A 15,102-nucleotide genomic window follows, 5' to 3' on the forward strand; every position below is an offset into this window, starting at 1 on the left:
CATTGGCAGGCGATTCCTAACCACTGAGCCACCAGGGAAGTCCCTCAAGAGCTATTTTTAATATACAAGGCTATTAAGTTTTTTAAAAAACCTGTTGGCAAGTGTAGCTGAAAGAGAGATGAAAATAAAATACAGCGCATTAAGATTGAGAATGAAGGTTTATTCACAGAAATAGAGAGTGAAAAATTACGAGACAATTATGTGTAACTTTTTACCTAAAAACATGTTGGAACAATATAAACTATAAAAACTGACTCAAGAGAAAAATTCAGGAATGCGGATGTCGGGTTTCTAGTTTTCATTGTGAAGACCCCTCTACTGCAAAGATGGTCAATGTACCTAAAACCCGAAGGACTTTCTGTAAGAAGTGTGGAAAGCATCAGCCTCACAAAGTGACCCAGTATAAGAAGGGCAAAAATTCCCTGTATGCCCAGGGAAAGAGGCGCTATGATTGGAAGCAGAGTGGCTACGGTGCGCAAACAAAGCCAATTTTCTGGAAGAAGGCTAAAACTACAAAGAAGATTGTACTGAGGCTTGAATGTGTTGAGCCCAACTACAGGTCCAAGAGGATACTGGCCATTAAGAGATGCAAACATTTTGAACTCGGAGGAGATAAGAAGAGAAAGGGCCAAGTGATCCAGTTCTAAGCTTTGAGACTCTTTTGTTCTATTTTCGAGAGGAAAATGTTGAAGTTATAGAAAAATTGCCTGTATGAGAATAAATACAGTGATATTCTTTTTTTTTAAGCATCTTTATTGTAGTATAATTGCTTTACAATGGTGTGTTAGTTTCTGCAGTGGTATTCTTTTTTTTTTTTTTTTTTTTTTTTGTGGTACGCGGGCCTCTCACTGTTGTGGCCTCTCCCGCTGCGGAGCACAGGCTCCGGACGCACAGGCTCAGCAGCCATGGCTCACGGGCCTAGCCGCTCCATGGCATGTGGGATCTTCCCGGACCGGGGCACGAACCCGTGTCCCCTGCATCGGCAGGCGGACTCTCAACCACTGCGCCACCAGGGAAGCCCTGCAGTGGTATTCTTAAAAAAAGAAAAAAAAAAAACTGACTCAAGAAGAAATAAAAAACCCAAATAGACTAACAATAAAGGAAGAAATTGGAAATATATCAGAGCCTTGCCAGGAAAAGACACTTAGTCCTGATCTTTAAATTAATTAATTAATTAATTTTTATTTATTATGTTTTAATTTATTTTTGGCTGCGTTGGGTCTTCATTGCTGGGCGCAGGCTTTCTCTAGTTGCAGCGAACGGGGGTTACTCTTCATTGCTGTGCGTGGGCTTCTCATTGCAGTGGCTTCTCTTGTTGCAGAGCATGGGCTCTAGGCACGCTTAGTGACTTAGTGTGACTTCAGTAGTTGTGGCACTCGGGCTCAGTAGTTGTGGCTCGCAGGCTCTAGAGCACAGGCTCAGTAGTTGTGGTGCATGGGCTTAGTTGCTTTGCGGCATGTGGGATCTTCCCGAACCAGGGATCGAAACCGTGTTCCCTGCATTGGCAGGTGGATTCTTATTATTTGTTGTTGTTGGGTTTTTTTTTGGCTGCATTGGGTCTTCATTGGCTGTGCACAGGCTTTCTCTAGTTGAGGGGAGCGGGGGCTACTCTTCGTTGCGGTGCGCAGGCTTCTCATTGAGGTGGCTTCTCTTGCTGCAGAGGCACGGGTTCTAGGGGCGCAGGCTCAGTAGTTGTAGCTTGCGGGCTCTAGAGCGCAGGCTCAGTAGCTGTGGCACATGGTCTTAGTTGCTCCGCGGCGTGTGGGATCTTCCCGGACCAGGGCTGGAACCTGTGTCCCCTGCACTGGCAGGCGGATTCTTAACCACTCGACCACCACAGAAGTCCCTGGCAGGTGGATTCTTAACCACCGCGCCACCAGGAAAGCCCTAGTCCAGATCTTTTAATGGGAAAATCCTATCAAATGTGGAAAGATCAGATAGTTATGATTTTATTTATACTCTTAGAGAACAAGGATCATATCTCAATGTACTTTATGCATTTTTATGCATAAATATGCAATGTGTTTAGTAACATAATTTGGATACCTTAAAAAACTTGGACAAAGATAGAAAAATAAATTCTTAGTCCAGTGACTTTTAGGTCTGTTCAGCCACAGAACCCTTCTTTCAAAGTCCCAAAGAAGAACACTTAAATGGCCCTGTTCCAACTGAATAATGGACCCCAAAGATATACAGGTCCTAATCCCCAGAACCTGTGAATGTTACCTTCCATGGCAAAAGGGCCTTGCAGATGTGATTAAATTAATGATCTTGAGATGGGGGATGATCCTGGACTATCCAGGTGGGCCATAAATGTAGTCACAAATGTCCTTATAAGGAGATTTGGGAATTCCCTGGCGGTCCAGTGGTTAGGACTCTGCACTTTCACTGCCGAGGGCCTGGTTCAATCCCTGGTCATGGAATTAAGATCCCACAAGCTGTGCAGCATGGCTAAAAAATAAATAAATAAGGAGATTTGATGGCAGAAGAAGAGAAGGCCAGGTGGCTATGGAAATGGAAATTGCAGTGATGTGGCCACGAACCAAGGAAAGCTGGAGGCCACCAGAAGCTGATGAGGCAAGGATTCTCCCCTGGAGCCCCCGGAAGGAATCAGCCTTGCTGACACCTTGACTTTAGTCACATTAGACTCATCTCACACTTCTGGCCTCTGAGTGTAGGATGATAAATTTGAGTTGTCTTGTCCCACTGTGTTTGTGCCACAGCAGCAATAGGAAACTCACCCAGGAGCCATTACCAAACCTAATAGTGGTTACTCCTGAAGGACAAGATCTGGTGGGGGAATGAGGACTTTTATTCTTGCCTTTCCCTTTTGTGTGGTTGACATGCCTGCAAAACTCATATATTATTTTTATAATTAAGAGAAAAGAAAAGACAATGCAAGTGAAGCACTTGGCCCACTCCAGGGGCGCTCCAAGTGTGCAGACTTCAGTGGTTGTCATGGTTACACCAGGGTTCATTTTATTCCTTTACACCGACATCGATGCCTCCCCTGCCATGAGGCCACGTGTGGTACTCAGGAGCCATGAGGCAGCTGGCGGTGTTCTGTGCTGCTGGAGTGCAGAGGTCTCACCCACATGGGACCTCAGTGCAGAGTATGGATCAGATTGAGGCTGCTCTGCAGCGGGCACGTTTTATGTCCTGAGACCACCAATAGTATTCAGGTGTGAGTACCTGAGCAGCTGTGGGAAGCAAGGACAGAGGGCGGACTTACAGGGAAACAGCCCTTGCTCCAGCCCTCCCACCAGTTGGTCCTTTTCCCCTCAGGCAGGGATGGACACCCACCCCTTACTACCTACAGGGCCTCAGTGTCACATGGGGGAGGGTGGGGCAGGTAGGTGTGTCCTCTTGGGAGCAGGACACTCAGTGTGGCCCCTGTGCACCTGGGCCTCTGGGGCGGTGGGGGGAGGGCTCCTCTGACACGAGCCGCTTCCTCAGGTAACTCTGGTGGAAGTCACATTCCATGCTGCTGCAGTTCCTCTCTGATGTCTCCATGGCAACGTTCACATGGATTTCATAGAACATAAGGTGTTTGAGCTGGAAGGGACCTCGGAAATCAGTTCCTCCCGCCCCCTCATTTCACAGAGAGAGGAGCAGGCCCAGACTGTGTATGCTACACGCCTGGGGTCAGCCAGCAAGCCAGGGACCCAGCCGGGGCCTCTGCCTTCTGGCACCACTCCCAGCCAGGGTCCCTTGACCTCAGATCGCAGACAGCTGAATTCCTTAGGACTGTCTTCTTGGGAGGTGCTCTGACGGTACAAGTTTTGGGGGCTCTGCCCCTCCCCCTTTGCTAAAGGACGCTGAAGTCCAGCCTCGCTCTGCCCTGCTCAGTCCTGGAGCTCTCATTCCCGTGCTTGGTGAGGGCAGGAGTGGGCACGATGGGCACTGTACTCAGAAAGCTCACAGGCTGGCGAAGAGGCAGTGCAGTCCCCCAAGAACCAACGGAGAGCAAACGTGGTTCCGTGTCTGCGGAGCAAGAGTTGGGGTGGGAGAAGCCCGGGAAGTTTGCCCAGAGGAGGAGGCTCCAAGCAGAGCCTGGGACGAAGGTCGAGGAGGACTCTCATTCCTGTCTAAGGCTGCCTGGCTTGAGGGCCACACACTGTGGGTGAGTGGGAATGTGAGTGTGAAGCTGGAGGGCTTGGAAAATCGGGTGCCAGAGAGAGACTGCCCCAGGCCATAGATTCCAGAGGGTTCTCGTGTCTGGGGACTCATGGCACACGTCACTCTAGGACAAGGGGGTCAGACACTTGGAAGGGCAAGTCAGAGGGCAGGGTGTAGGAGCTGAAGGCCCTGGACATGAGGGGACCAGAAATCTGGGCCAGCAGAGGGTGCTGGGGTGAGGGTCCAGAAGTGAGGCCTGGGGTTGTTCCATCCCTTTGCTGGGACATGGAACCATGTAGCCCCTCCCCTGCCCAGCAGAGCCAGCCCTATGCCAGAAGGGTTGAGGGCTTGTAGGTCTGTATCCCCCTCCCCAAGGACACAGACCTCACTCCTCACCTCTACCTCAGCCCCAGGGCTCACTTCAACTCGAAACCCTGCTTCAGGGACCTGGCCTGGCCTGTGGGGGGTCTTCTCTCTAGATTAGAAGATCCTGAGAATCTGGGCATCCCCAGATCCCGCCAAAGCTACCTTCCTGAACTTTCCTACCAAACTGGTCCCTTTTCTTCCCCTTGCTGGGTACCTGTTCTCGTTCTCTATGCCATGTGACAGACATTTCCAAATGCTCAGAGTCTGCAGTGTGGCCGGGACGCAGTGCTCGGTGGGGACAGCTCACCTCGGCTCTGCATGGAACATGCCAGGGTGTCTTCTTCACTCACATGGATGGCAAGTGGGGTCCTCTCCACCTGGGCTTCTCCATGAGGCCACCTGGGCTTTCTCACAGTATGGCAGCCAGGTTCCAGCAATGAGTGTTCCAGAAGACAAGAAGGGAGAGCTGCCAATCTGGAAGGTCTGGGTCCAGAAACAGGCACAGGGTCACTTCCATTGGTCAAAGCAATCACAGCTCCTGCCAAGGTAGGAGACATAGACCCTCCCCCTCACTGGGAAGAGTAGCAAAGAATTTGCCATCTTTAATCCATCTTAGCACCCTCTGTCTCTGCCCCAGGGGCTCTGACTCTTTCTTGCCTCCCCTCTGGGCCTGCAGATTCTATCTCTCCTGGAGGTCCCCTCCATCCCCATTTCTTCCCCATGGGCTCTGCAGTCCCCTCAAACTCATCTCCCTGTCCACAGGCTGCACCATCCACCCCCTCCTGGCCACTCCCTGTATTCCTATAGCAGTGCCCTCTCTCCATTGCTCTCCTCAGAAACCATGCATGGCTCCTTACTTCTCACTGAACAATTTCCAAGCTCCTAGGCAAAACATTCAAATTCACCTTACAATCTAGCCCCCTGCTATGTTACCTATTGAATTAGCACCCATTTCTTCCAAGCCACTGGACCACACTTTGGCCTCTTCTGCTCAAACTGCCCACCTGCTGGCTCTCTGAGCCTGAACATATTCACTCTCTCCACCTGGCAAGTTTCTCTATCTCCACCGCTGTTGGACTCCTGCTCAATCTTCAAAGCCCAGTGCAAATGCCCCTCGTCCACAAAGCCTTGCTCTCTCTACTCATCACACTAGTCTTACTCTCATTGCATGTTGAGGCATGTTCTCCCTTAAATCCTTACTGGCAGTGATGTGTCCTCTTGAAGTGGGGCCCACATTTCTAACTCATACTTCTTTCACCAATTTAATAACTGTTTGTTGCAGCCTGGAGCCAGCTGCCAGGGATATGACAGTGAGCAAGACAAGCTGTTTCCTGTGCCCAGAGAGCTTACATTCCAGAGAGTGAGACAGATGGCAAATAGAGGAACCAAGAGACATAATGATCAAAGATTAGGAGGACTGTAGGAAGGCAAGAAAGGAAAGAAGGGGTGCTGCAAGGCAGGGACCAAGAATTCCCTCTTTTCAAGAGAAACGAGAGACCTGGATTTTTATATATTCTCCTAATTTTAAAGGTTGCAAGGTCAAGTCTTTCTCCTCTGCTCCCAGCTTCCCTCCCCTCCTAGCTTCCCACTCTCTCTGGAATGCCTGCCTCCTTCTCTCTTCCTGGTTACCCTATCAGCAGCTCCCCCAACTCAGGACGCCCCACCCCTAGGGCACCCAAACTCCTCTGTGGTTCCCATGCCTTGGCCATGCTCTGGCAGCAGCTGGCAAGAGGACGTAGGGAGCCCACTGCCTAGGATGCTAGGGCCAGTGGGCATCCCCTACCTGAGACCCTGGGCCAACCTCCCTGACGTTGGCCTCCTGGGAGTGAGACACCTGGGGTCCCCAGGGCCCCAGCAGTGGGAACCCAACACCCCCACCGCAGGCCTCACTAACCACATCTGGCCTGGAAGAAGTGAGGAGCCGGAGGAGCGAGACAGAAAAGGACACCAGGGGACCCTCAGAGGGCTTCCTCAGGTTGGTCCCCCACTCTGACAGAGCCCTGAGGGATAGGTCTCTGTCTCCAGGGAACCTCTGGGCAAACCCTGCCGGGGACAGTTTATGCTCTCTGGAGCCAGAGTTCCCATGTAGAAATCCCGGCTCTGCTACTTCCTGCCTGGTGACCTTGGACAGCTCCCTTCCCCTCTCTGGGCCTCAGTTTCCCATCTGAACACTGGGGATCAGAGCAGCACCCACCTCACAGGATAGTTCTAAAGATGACATGTACCTGGCACACAATGGTGCTCGGTGAAGGGCAGCTTTCCAAAGCCTCTCCCATGCAGGGCCTTGCCAGGCCCTTTCGAGGAATTGCTTTGTTGGGTGGCATCCTTCCATCTGTGTTTTCCCAGACCTCTGAGCCCTAGAGACAGCTTCTGCCCATTATAATTATTTGGACTCTGGGCACTGCCAGCTGAGAGGGCTCAGCCCTCTGAAGGGCCCAGGATCCCAGTGACAGCTGTCATGTCTCAGGACGGAGGAGGACAGAGCAGGAGGGCTGCCCTTCATCTGCACCTGCTACCACCAAGCCCTGGGAGAGGGGCATCTCTGCTCACCACTCCCAGGATTTCATGACCACCTCAGCCTCACTCTCAAAACCCAGAGCATCTTGGGTGGGTGGGAGTCCTGGGACAGAGCCCCAGGAAGTCCAGGAGGGGAGCAGGTGCCAGGTCCTGGAGAGGAGTCTGCCAGGGACCAGCATAGGGTTTGGATTATCAGCACTTGAAAGCACTGGAGAGCCAAGGAGACAGCCACAGCCTGGCAGAGGGGCCTCCCACCTCCTTCACCTCCCAGATCCCTGAGGGCAGAACCCCAGGGGAGGGGACTCTCAGAAGGCCTGCTACTGGCTGTGACAGTGATTTCCCTTTCCCCAAGGATCCTGAAGCTTCAGCCCAGCAGGCAGAAGCTGCGGGATAGAGCGCCCTGCCGGCTCAGCCCGGCTGCTATGTCCTGTCCCTGATAACCAGCTGTCAGCTGAGCCCCAAGCGGCGGGGCGCACCCGGGTTTGTTTGCCAAGCCCGAGTGTTGGAGCTTCCTGGACCCTCCTGCCCTGGAAGGGAGGGGGTCGGTGCCGCAGCAGGCCAGGTGGCATCTCCGGCGGAGAAGGGACAGAATCCCAGGGTGCCCATCCCACTCAGGTCCACTGCCTTAGTGCCCCCATCTCACAGCACTCTCCTCGTCCCAGGCCCGGAGGCAGTCCAGTGGGGGTCACTGGGCAAGGGGCAGAGCCGGGAGGGGTTGTGCACAGCCAGCAGAGGAACGACAGAACGCCGGGTACTGCCTCCCTCACCCACCGCCCCCTACCCGCACCCAGGCCAGATGCAGATATGGAAGGACGTCGCTGGCTCTAGGGCAGGGAGGTAGCTGTCCCCAATGGACAGAGGCTCTCGGACCCCGAGCACCCAGGGCAGGGCCCGGACCTCCTGACCCCGCCCCCGGGGAGGCCAGCTCATTTGCATGTCCCCGCCCGAGAGCGGCCATTGGTAGCGGCGGCGGGAGGCCGGGCCTGAGTGGCTGCGGGGCTGTGGGGCGGCGGGGGCGGGGCGGCGCGGAGCAGGGCGCCTGGGAGGTAGCTGCAGCCGCCGCGGGACGGTTTCGGCTTAGGGTCTGGGTCTGGCTCCGAGGGCGCGGGGAGCAGGGTGTCCCGGGGCGCGGCGGCTGCAGCGGGAGCGTACTGAGCGCACGCCAGCCCGCCTGCCATGTCCAGGAAAAAGACCCCCAAGAGCAAGGGGGGTAGCGCGCCCGCTACCTCCGCACTGCCCGCCACCCACGAGTCCCGGCCCGTGTGCCCTGGGACTGCGCGCCCTGGCCCTGAGGCACCTCCCAACGGGCCCCCGCAGCCTGGCCGGTCTTCGCTTGGCGGCGGCGGTGACTTCTACGACGTCGCCTTCAAGGTGAGCCGGGCACCCCCAGCCCCATGCGAGCGCAGCAGGTGGCTTCCGGCCGGAGCAGAGTGGGGAAGGGGGTCCGGGGAAAGGGTGCAGGGCCCTGCAGACCTTCGGCGAGGAGCTGGCTCGAGCGGCACCCCGCAGCTGCAGTTGGCATGGCTGGCGCGGTGCACCACACACACACACACACACACACACACACACACACACACACACACACAGCTGTCAAACCTGGGTTTGGGATACCCAACATATGGCAGGGGCTGCCCCCTCCCCCTCCCCACCCCCCACCTAGCTGACATGGCCGGACAAGGGGTCCTGCGGAAGTCAGAGCCTGGCAGGTGTCCTCTCCCTGTTCCCTTATGCTCCTGCCCACACCCACGCTCATCATTTCCCATATGCTGCCTTCTCTCACCCCCAGGGTCTTTTGGTCTCTTCTCTTTAGGAGGCGAGACTAAGAAGAGGCTTGCCAGTTTGGTGGGGAATGCTGGGGCCTCCTTCAGGCCAAGGCAGAAGCTTGTGAATTGTGGGGACGGGGGTGGCAGGCCCATCTTTGGGTTTTGGAGCCTCTGGCAACAGGCTGGGGGAGGGGAGAAGGAGAGGGAGCCCTGACTGCCCCTCCCTGTCCACAGACGTGGTCTGAGCCTCTCCTCATGTCAAGATCTGACCCTCACTTGGCAAATTCCTCTAGAGCCTTGCTGGGATTGTAAGAAGCCCCCTGGCACAGAGGCCCCCCACCCAGGCCTCCCAGCGGCCAACCCTCAGGTTCTGCTCCCCACTAAGCCCCAAATGCTCCCCTTCCAGACCAAGCATGGTGTCCAGGTAGCACCCTGGATGGAGGCAGCTACTCCCACTCCCCACTGATGGAGACAGGCCAATGTTCAGGAGAGGGGACAGAACCTTCTAGAGGTGGAAGCTGGAAGTCCAGGCCCTGTGTCTCCCCCAGGCCCTACTGAACCTGCAGACTTAGGATACCTCCCTCCACTTCTGACCCTCACCCACAGCCCATCTGACCAGGCCAGCTCAGGGAAGACCAGACACCCCTCCGGGTGGGCCAGCACCCAGGTCCCCTCTGCTGTTTGTGCCCCAGGTCATGCTGGTGGGAGACTCAGGCGTGGGGAAAACCTGCTTACTCGTGCGCTTTAAGGATGGGGCTTTCCTGGCAGGGACCTTCATCTCCACTGTGGGCATCGACTTCAGGGTAAGAGTGGAGGCTGATGTCCCAAGCACTGACTGGGCCCAGCCCATGCCCTGGGCCCCCAACACCAGCTAATAGCTGCTCGAAACACCCCTGGGCAGCTGGTTCTCCATTATCCCTATGGCACCGACAGGCTCATGAGGTGGAGCTCCTGGCTGGACCACCTGGCTCCCACGGTCAAGGTGGTTGAGGTGGGATGCCTTAACCACCAAGCTGCCTGCCTCCCGACATCTCAAGGTCCTGGAGAGAGGTGGTGGCTGTATACAATCGAAGCAGAGATGGTACCCCTGTGCCTGGGGCTGGCACGACCCTGGGGCTGTATTTTGTGCATTGGGGGCGGTGGATGCTGGTGTCCCCATGGGAACTCAAGACCCATGTCCACTCAGGAGGCCAGCATTGCTGCCCCACTGTACAGAGGGGCCCTGAGGTGCCAGGTGGCCTGCCCAGGCCATACCAGACAGATGGCTGTGGCATTGAAGCACACACCCGGTCTCAGAGCCAGGGAGAAGTCCCTGCCCTTGGGTGAGGAGGCTTATGGGAAATGCTCCCCACCTGGCTGCTTTCCCTGGCGGAGCCCCCTCACCACCTCACCCCCCGCTAGAGGGCTATGTCCTGGGGTCCTTCTGGGGGATGTCCCTGGACTCTTGGCTCCCCAAGAGCCCTCCAGCACCCCAAGCAGCCTGTGGGGTCACAGGGGAATGATGAGGGCCACAGCCTTAGGCCTGCAGGGCTCAGGCATCAGTCTAAATTCCACGTGCTGAGGTGATGTGTTCTCAGCAAATCCCAAATTTGCATTTTTCTCACCCTTTCATTAGACCCAGTCAGCAGAAGGCTGGCAGGGACACCCCTTCTGGGGACTGGGAAGGGGGGGCTCCCTCCAGTCCGGGGAGCCATTCTCTACCCTGTCTGTGGGGGCAGAGCCCCTCAAGTCCTCTGGGATGAAGTAAGGGTTGAGGTGACAGAAGGGGGAGGTTTAGGCCCAGTCCTCTGCCTGTTCTGGCCTCACCTCCCCCCTTCTCACCTCCCTCTTGGCTCTGGGGCAGGTGGTGAGGCTGTGTGGTTCGCACCCCTGTTCAGGGTGCCAGGGAAGGCGAGGTGTCCTCCCCAGCCTCCCTGCAGCGGGGCAGATGGCTGCACCCAGTTCCCTGGAGGCCCAGAAGCACCCTGACAGCAGGCGCTGGGTGAAGAGGGAGGTGGTGCTGTTTCTGCTGCCCGGGGCCTCAGCTGGTGGTTAGCAGCTCCTGTCCCCACACCAGCAGATAGGAACCAGGGTTGAGCCACTCCCTGCTCTAGTCCTGAACTGGGAGGGCCTGGCTAGGGAGCATCATCAGCCAAGCACATAATGAGCACTCACTGTGTACTACCAGGCCAAGTTCTGGGCTCACTGCTTACTGCATGGGCCCCTATCCTCAGGCAGCTGCCGTTGGAGCGGGAAGAGAGGCTTTTAAATTACACTTTAGCTGGTACCAGGCCAGACTCGTTTCTCAGTGCTTTGCATATAGTAGCTTATAAAGTAATCGGGGCAGCCATGTGATGAGCACCCTGGCTAACCCCATTTGTGGATGGGGAAACTGAGGCACAGTGTTAGTAATGGGCCTGGGGTCACACGGTGGGTGACTTCAAATAAGTCGTGCAAGTGGCTCTAAGCAAAAGGAGCAGTGTGTGCAGAGCTTTGAGAAGTGCTGGTGGCCTGGGAGAGGGGGCTGGAGCAGGGCCTTGAGACCTAGGAGCAGAGTGCAGCGGGGAGGCGTGCAGTGTGACGCTGAACGGGCAAGTAGGCTCGGGGAAGCCACCGGGGCTGGGCACCAGGGGGAGGAGGGCAGCTGGGGTAAAGGAGAGAGAGGGGAGGGGCTGGGTGCAGAGCAACAGGACTCAGTGAGTGACTGGGGTGGGTGGCGACCGGGGGCCCTGCAGGGCTGGGGAGCTGGTGGGGCTGTGTGTCAGGCCTCCAGGATGGGCAGAGGAAGAACCACCTGGCCCAGAATGGACACAGCTGGCCATGGAGGGCGGCAACCTTCCAGTCCATCAGGACAGCCAGCTGAGCAGGGGTGGCCTGGGCACCCTCTGTGCACGGGTCACCAGGAGGGGCTCAGCAGCAGGAGGTGTAGGAGGTATGGGGGAAAGCTGGGTGGACACCAGGACTTGGATTCAAGGGGAAGCTTTATCTGTAGGTAGAGGGCAGTGAGGAGAACCAGGTGGGCCCTGGAGGCAGAGCCAGCTGAGGCCCGGGATAATGAATTCAGGGACACACCGGCGGCCCCTCAGTCCCAGGCTCAGTCCTGGCCTGGCACTGCCTGCCTCCCCCACCCTATCCACCCCTCCCCCCCCCCACCGGAGGGTGGCACCGGTCTAGCTGTTGCCTAGGACGGTGCACTCGGCCCTGGGCCCTCCTTGGAGCTGGTTGGTTGTGTTTCAGAACAAAGTTCTGGATGTGGATGGCATGAAGGTGAAGCTACAGGTGAGAGGTGACTGGGGGAGGGGTAATTGAGGGCAGGGGGCACCTGGGAAGGACTGGGCAGCCCTGACAGCTGCACTATGCCCTTGCTGCAGATCTGGGACACGGCTGGCCAGGAAAGGTTCCGCAGCGTCACCCATGCCTACTACCGAGACGCTCATGGTGAGCTCACGGGCACTGTACCCTAGCTCCAGGGAGCTGGGTCCACACTCCCTAGGCTTCTGCTTGGAGAAGGGCACCCTGGGTGTGAGTGGGCAGAAGTGTGAAGGGTGCGATGCATAAGGGTGAGGGTGATGGGGAGCCACTGTGGGCTCTGCAGGTGTCCTCACTGGCCCTCTGCCCCCAGCACTGCTGCTGCTCTATGACATCACCAACAAGGCCTCCTTCAACAGCATCCAGGTCAGTGGCTTCCCTCCTGGTGGCGGAGACAGGCCGAGATGGGGCCTGACCCCATCCCCAGCCTCCCTCAGACACAGATGGCATCAGGGTCCCAGAGAGTTCTGAGGACCCTACTGACAGTGGGGCGAGGGAAAGACTGCCCCTCTGGGCTCCTGATGGCCCAAGTACAGTGGCTCAGGTTGAGAGTGAGCTGAAGGGGGCCGGGGAAACCTAGTCCAACAGCCCAACTCCTTAGATAAGGTACCTGATGGATCACCCCTGCACGGCACATGGGGAGCACTAGTTCAGGGGCCCTCCTGTTAGCCAGACACTGACAGGCGCTCTGTGGGGTGTGTCCTGGAGGGGGGCAAGGGATGCCAGGAGCTCCAGCCTCCAGCCTGTCCTCAGCTCTCCCCCCACAGGCCTGGCTGACAGAGATCCAGGAGTACGCCCAGCATGATGTGGTACTCATGCTGCTGGGGAACAAGGTGGGCACCCCAGCCTGTCTCATCTACCCTGGCTCTACAGAGGGTGGAGGGTGGCAGGGGAGTGAGCTGGGGCCAACTCTCACCAAGACTCCTGTGCCAGGTGGACTCTGCCCAGGAGCGTGTGGTGAAAAGGGAAGATGGGGAGAAGCTGGCCAAGGTGAGCTGCGGTTGGGTGGGCAGCCAGAGAGTGCCCCTGGGGCTGCAGGGCCTGAGCCGTCCCCACTAGGTGGCCAACGGCTGTTTGCAGGAGTACGGGCTGCCGTTCATGGAGACCAGCGCCAAGACGGGCCTCAATGTGGACTTGGCTTTCATGGCCATAGCAAAGTAAGTCCTGGCAGTTATCAGGAAGACCCCCAGACCCAGCGTCTGAATCCCCTTGTTCGGGGTACAGACCACCCTATTCCATGGTCATCTCTGCCCCACAGGGAGTTGAAGCAGCGCTGCATGAAAACTCCTAGTGAGCCTCGCTTTCAGCTGCACGACTACATCAAGAGGGAGGGCCGGGGGGACTCCTGCTGCAAACCCTGAACCTGGCTGGGGACAGCCACCAGGGTGTTCTCCCTGGAAGACTGGATAGAGTCTACACACCCCTGACTTCACCACCCAGCAGCCAGTCCCAGGGTGTCTGTTTCTAGGAATCCCAGGCTGAGCCTTGCCCTTCCCTCATCTGGGCAGCCATCCAGAGCCTCAGTCCCAACAAACAGGCTTCAGGAAGCCAGAGGGTCCGCAGCCCTCCTTCACCTGCTGCTGCCTGAGGGCCATGCCCCCAAAGTCTTCACAGAAGAGCAACCAACTTCTACACAGGAGGGCTACCCAACAATGTACAGACTGCCAGGCGCCTGGTCCTCTGGACCACGGTGCTCTGCCGCCCCCTCCTGGGCACGCCCAGCTTCCAGGCTGGGATGCGGTGCCCGCGCCACGTGTACAGTGCCTAAACACCTAGAAAGCCATGTCTGCAGCTGCACACGTTGCCCAGGCAGGATTCCTGCCCACACCTGGGGCAGAGGGCTTCACCGCGAATCACATCATGCATCTGTGCCCCAAGGACCAGAGCTGCCTGCTGCCAGCCCCCCCACCAGGAGGCCCTGGTTCAAACATCAACAGGGTCTTTCATGTTACCTTGGAGGATGCCAAGGCTGTGGCTTTGTAATGCAGTGAATAGCATGTGGGAAGCCACAAAAATGTCAGGCAAACCAGGACTGCCAGCCCTCGCCTGTTGACCAGGGTCCCATCTCAGCAGGCTGATACAGGGCCTGGGCTTGGCAAGGTCAAGCCAGGGGGGTGGGCAGGGCACTCCACCTTGTACTAAAATCTTGATGTCAGTGTTTTGATTGAGAGCTTTTGTTTCCAGTCCTAGTGAATAAAGTTGTGTTTTCTGGAGTGCCTGCCTTGTCCACTGAAAGAAAGCAATGCTCAGGGACTGTTATTGAGGAATCAGAGGAATTAAGAGTTCACCACCCACCCCAAGGCAAAGGCACACAAGAAAACCTATCCTTACAGGTAAAAACAGAGAAGGCAGTCCAAATAGGTGGAAAGTCACTGGCGTGAACTTCCATTTTCATGCTCTGCCCCTAACTGAGACTGCCCAGGGATGACCCAGTCGTCCCATAAAATCCTCTGGGGTGCAAACAGGCATGAAAATAAAGACACGTGTGCTCCAATCAACTCACCACCTTTGCTTTATTGCTAAGCACTTCAGAGACTTACAGAGAAGTTAACTATTTAAAATCAGTCAAGCTATAAGGAAAGCCAAATGAATTAAACATTTATTTATATTGAGAACACATTTTCCTCAATTCTGGATTGTTTTTTTTGTTTTTGTTTTCTTTCAACTCACCACCTTTGCTTTATTGCTAAGCACTTCAGAGACTTACAGATGTCTTCTTTGAGGAAAGAATCCAACGAGACCAAGAATCCAGAAGAGACCAAGACTTTGAAACAGATGTGTTGGGCTGGAAAATCCCCTTGACCACAAGAATGAGGAAACTGTAGTCGCTTTGTCTTCCACCCAGTCAGGGCCCAAAGCTCCTGCTAGTACCTTATCTTGAAGTGTCAGCAGGAGAATGGTTGCAGCTGCTCAGCCACCTATCTCTTACCTCAAATCTCCCAAGTGACGTGGACCCCAAGAACTCTTTATTGGGAAGATGAGGGGCGGAGGTCTGTCTTCTGTAGCTTCTTCAGGCTGGCACTGGGCTTGTGGACCCTACCTAATTGGG

The 15,102-nt window shown here is 56.1% G+C and overlaps 2 protein-coding genes across 2 annotated transcripts; both read left to right on the top strand.

Moving 5' to 3' along the window:
• Window positions 1-275: 275 nt before the first annotated feature.
• LOC102985191 (60S ribosomal protein L36a-like) lies at window positions 276-735 on the top strand. The gene has a single exon (XM_024123657.1). The coding sequence runs from the start codon at window positions 327-329 to the stop codon at window positions 645-647; it is 321 nt and encodes a 106-aa protein (XP_023979425.1). The 5' UTR covers window positions 276-326; the 3' UTR covers window positions 648-735.
• A 7,256-nt stretch (window positions 736-7,991) lies between these two features.
• RAB26 (RAB26, member RAS oncogene family) lies at window positions 7,992-13,637 on the top strand. The gene is made up of 9 exons (XM_007100070.4): window positions 7,992-8,373; window positions 9,458-9,568; window positions 11,982-12,023; window positions 12,116-12,182; window positions 12,367-12,419; window positions 12,821-12,886; window positions 12,987-13,043; window positions 13,134-13,210; window positions 13,312-13,637. Exons 1-9 carry the CDS (start codon window positions 8,179-8,181, stop codon window positions 13,412-13,414), a joined length of 771 nt encoding a protein of 256 aa, XP_007100132.1. The 5' UTR covers window positions 7,992-8,178; the 3' UTR covers window positions 13,415-13,637.
• The last annotated feature ends 1,465 nt before the right edge of the window (window positions 13,638-15,102 follow it).

This window comes from Physeter macrocephalus, chromosome 14 (genome assembly GCF_002837175.3).
Source record: "Physeter macrocephalus isolate SW-GA chromosome 14, ASM283717v5, whole genome shotgun sequence".
NCBI classification, from domain to species: Eukaryota; Metazoa; Chordata; class Mammalia; order Artiodactyla; family Physeteridae; genus Physeter; species Physeter macrocephalus.

Excerpts from the sequence above, each read along its gene's own strand:
- LOC102985191 (XM_024123657.1), top strand. The coding sequence starts at position 327 with ATGGTCAATGTACCTAAAACCCGAAGGACTTTCTGTAAGAAGTGTGGA.
- RAB26 (XM_007100070.4), top strand. The coding sequence starts at position 8,179 with ATGTCCAGGAAAAAGACCCCCAAGAGCAAGGGGGGTAGCGCGCCCGCT. Across the intron at positions 9,569-11,981 it reads CTGTGGGCATCGACTTCAGG|AACAAAGTTCTGGATGTGGA; the intron begins GTAAGAGTGGAG and ends GTTGTGTTTCAG. Across the intron at positions 12,887-12,986 it reads TCATGCTGCTGGGGAACAAG|GTGGACTCTGCCCAGGAGCG; the intron begins GTGGGCACCCCA and ends CTCCTGTGCCAG.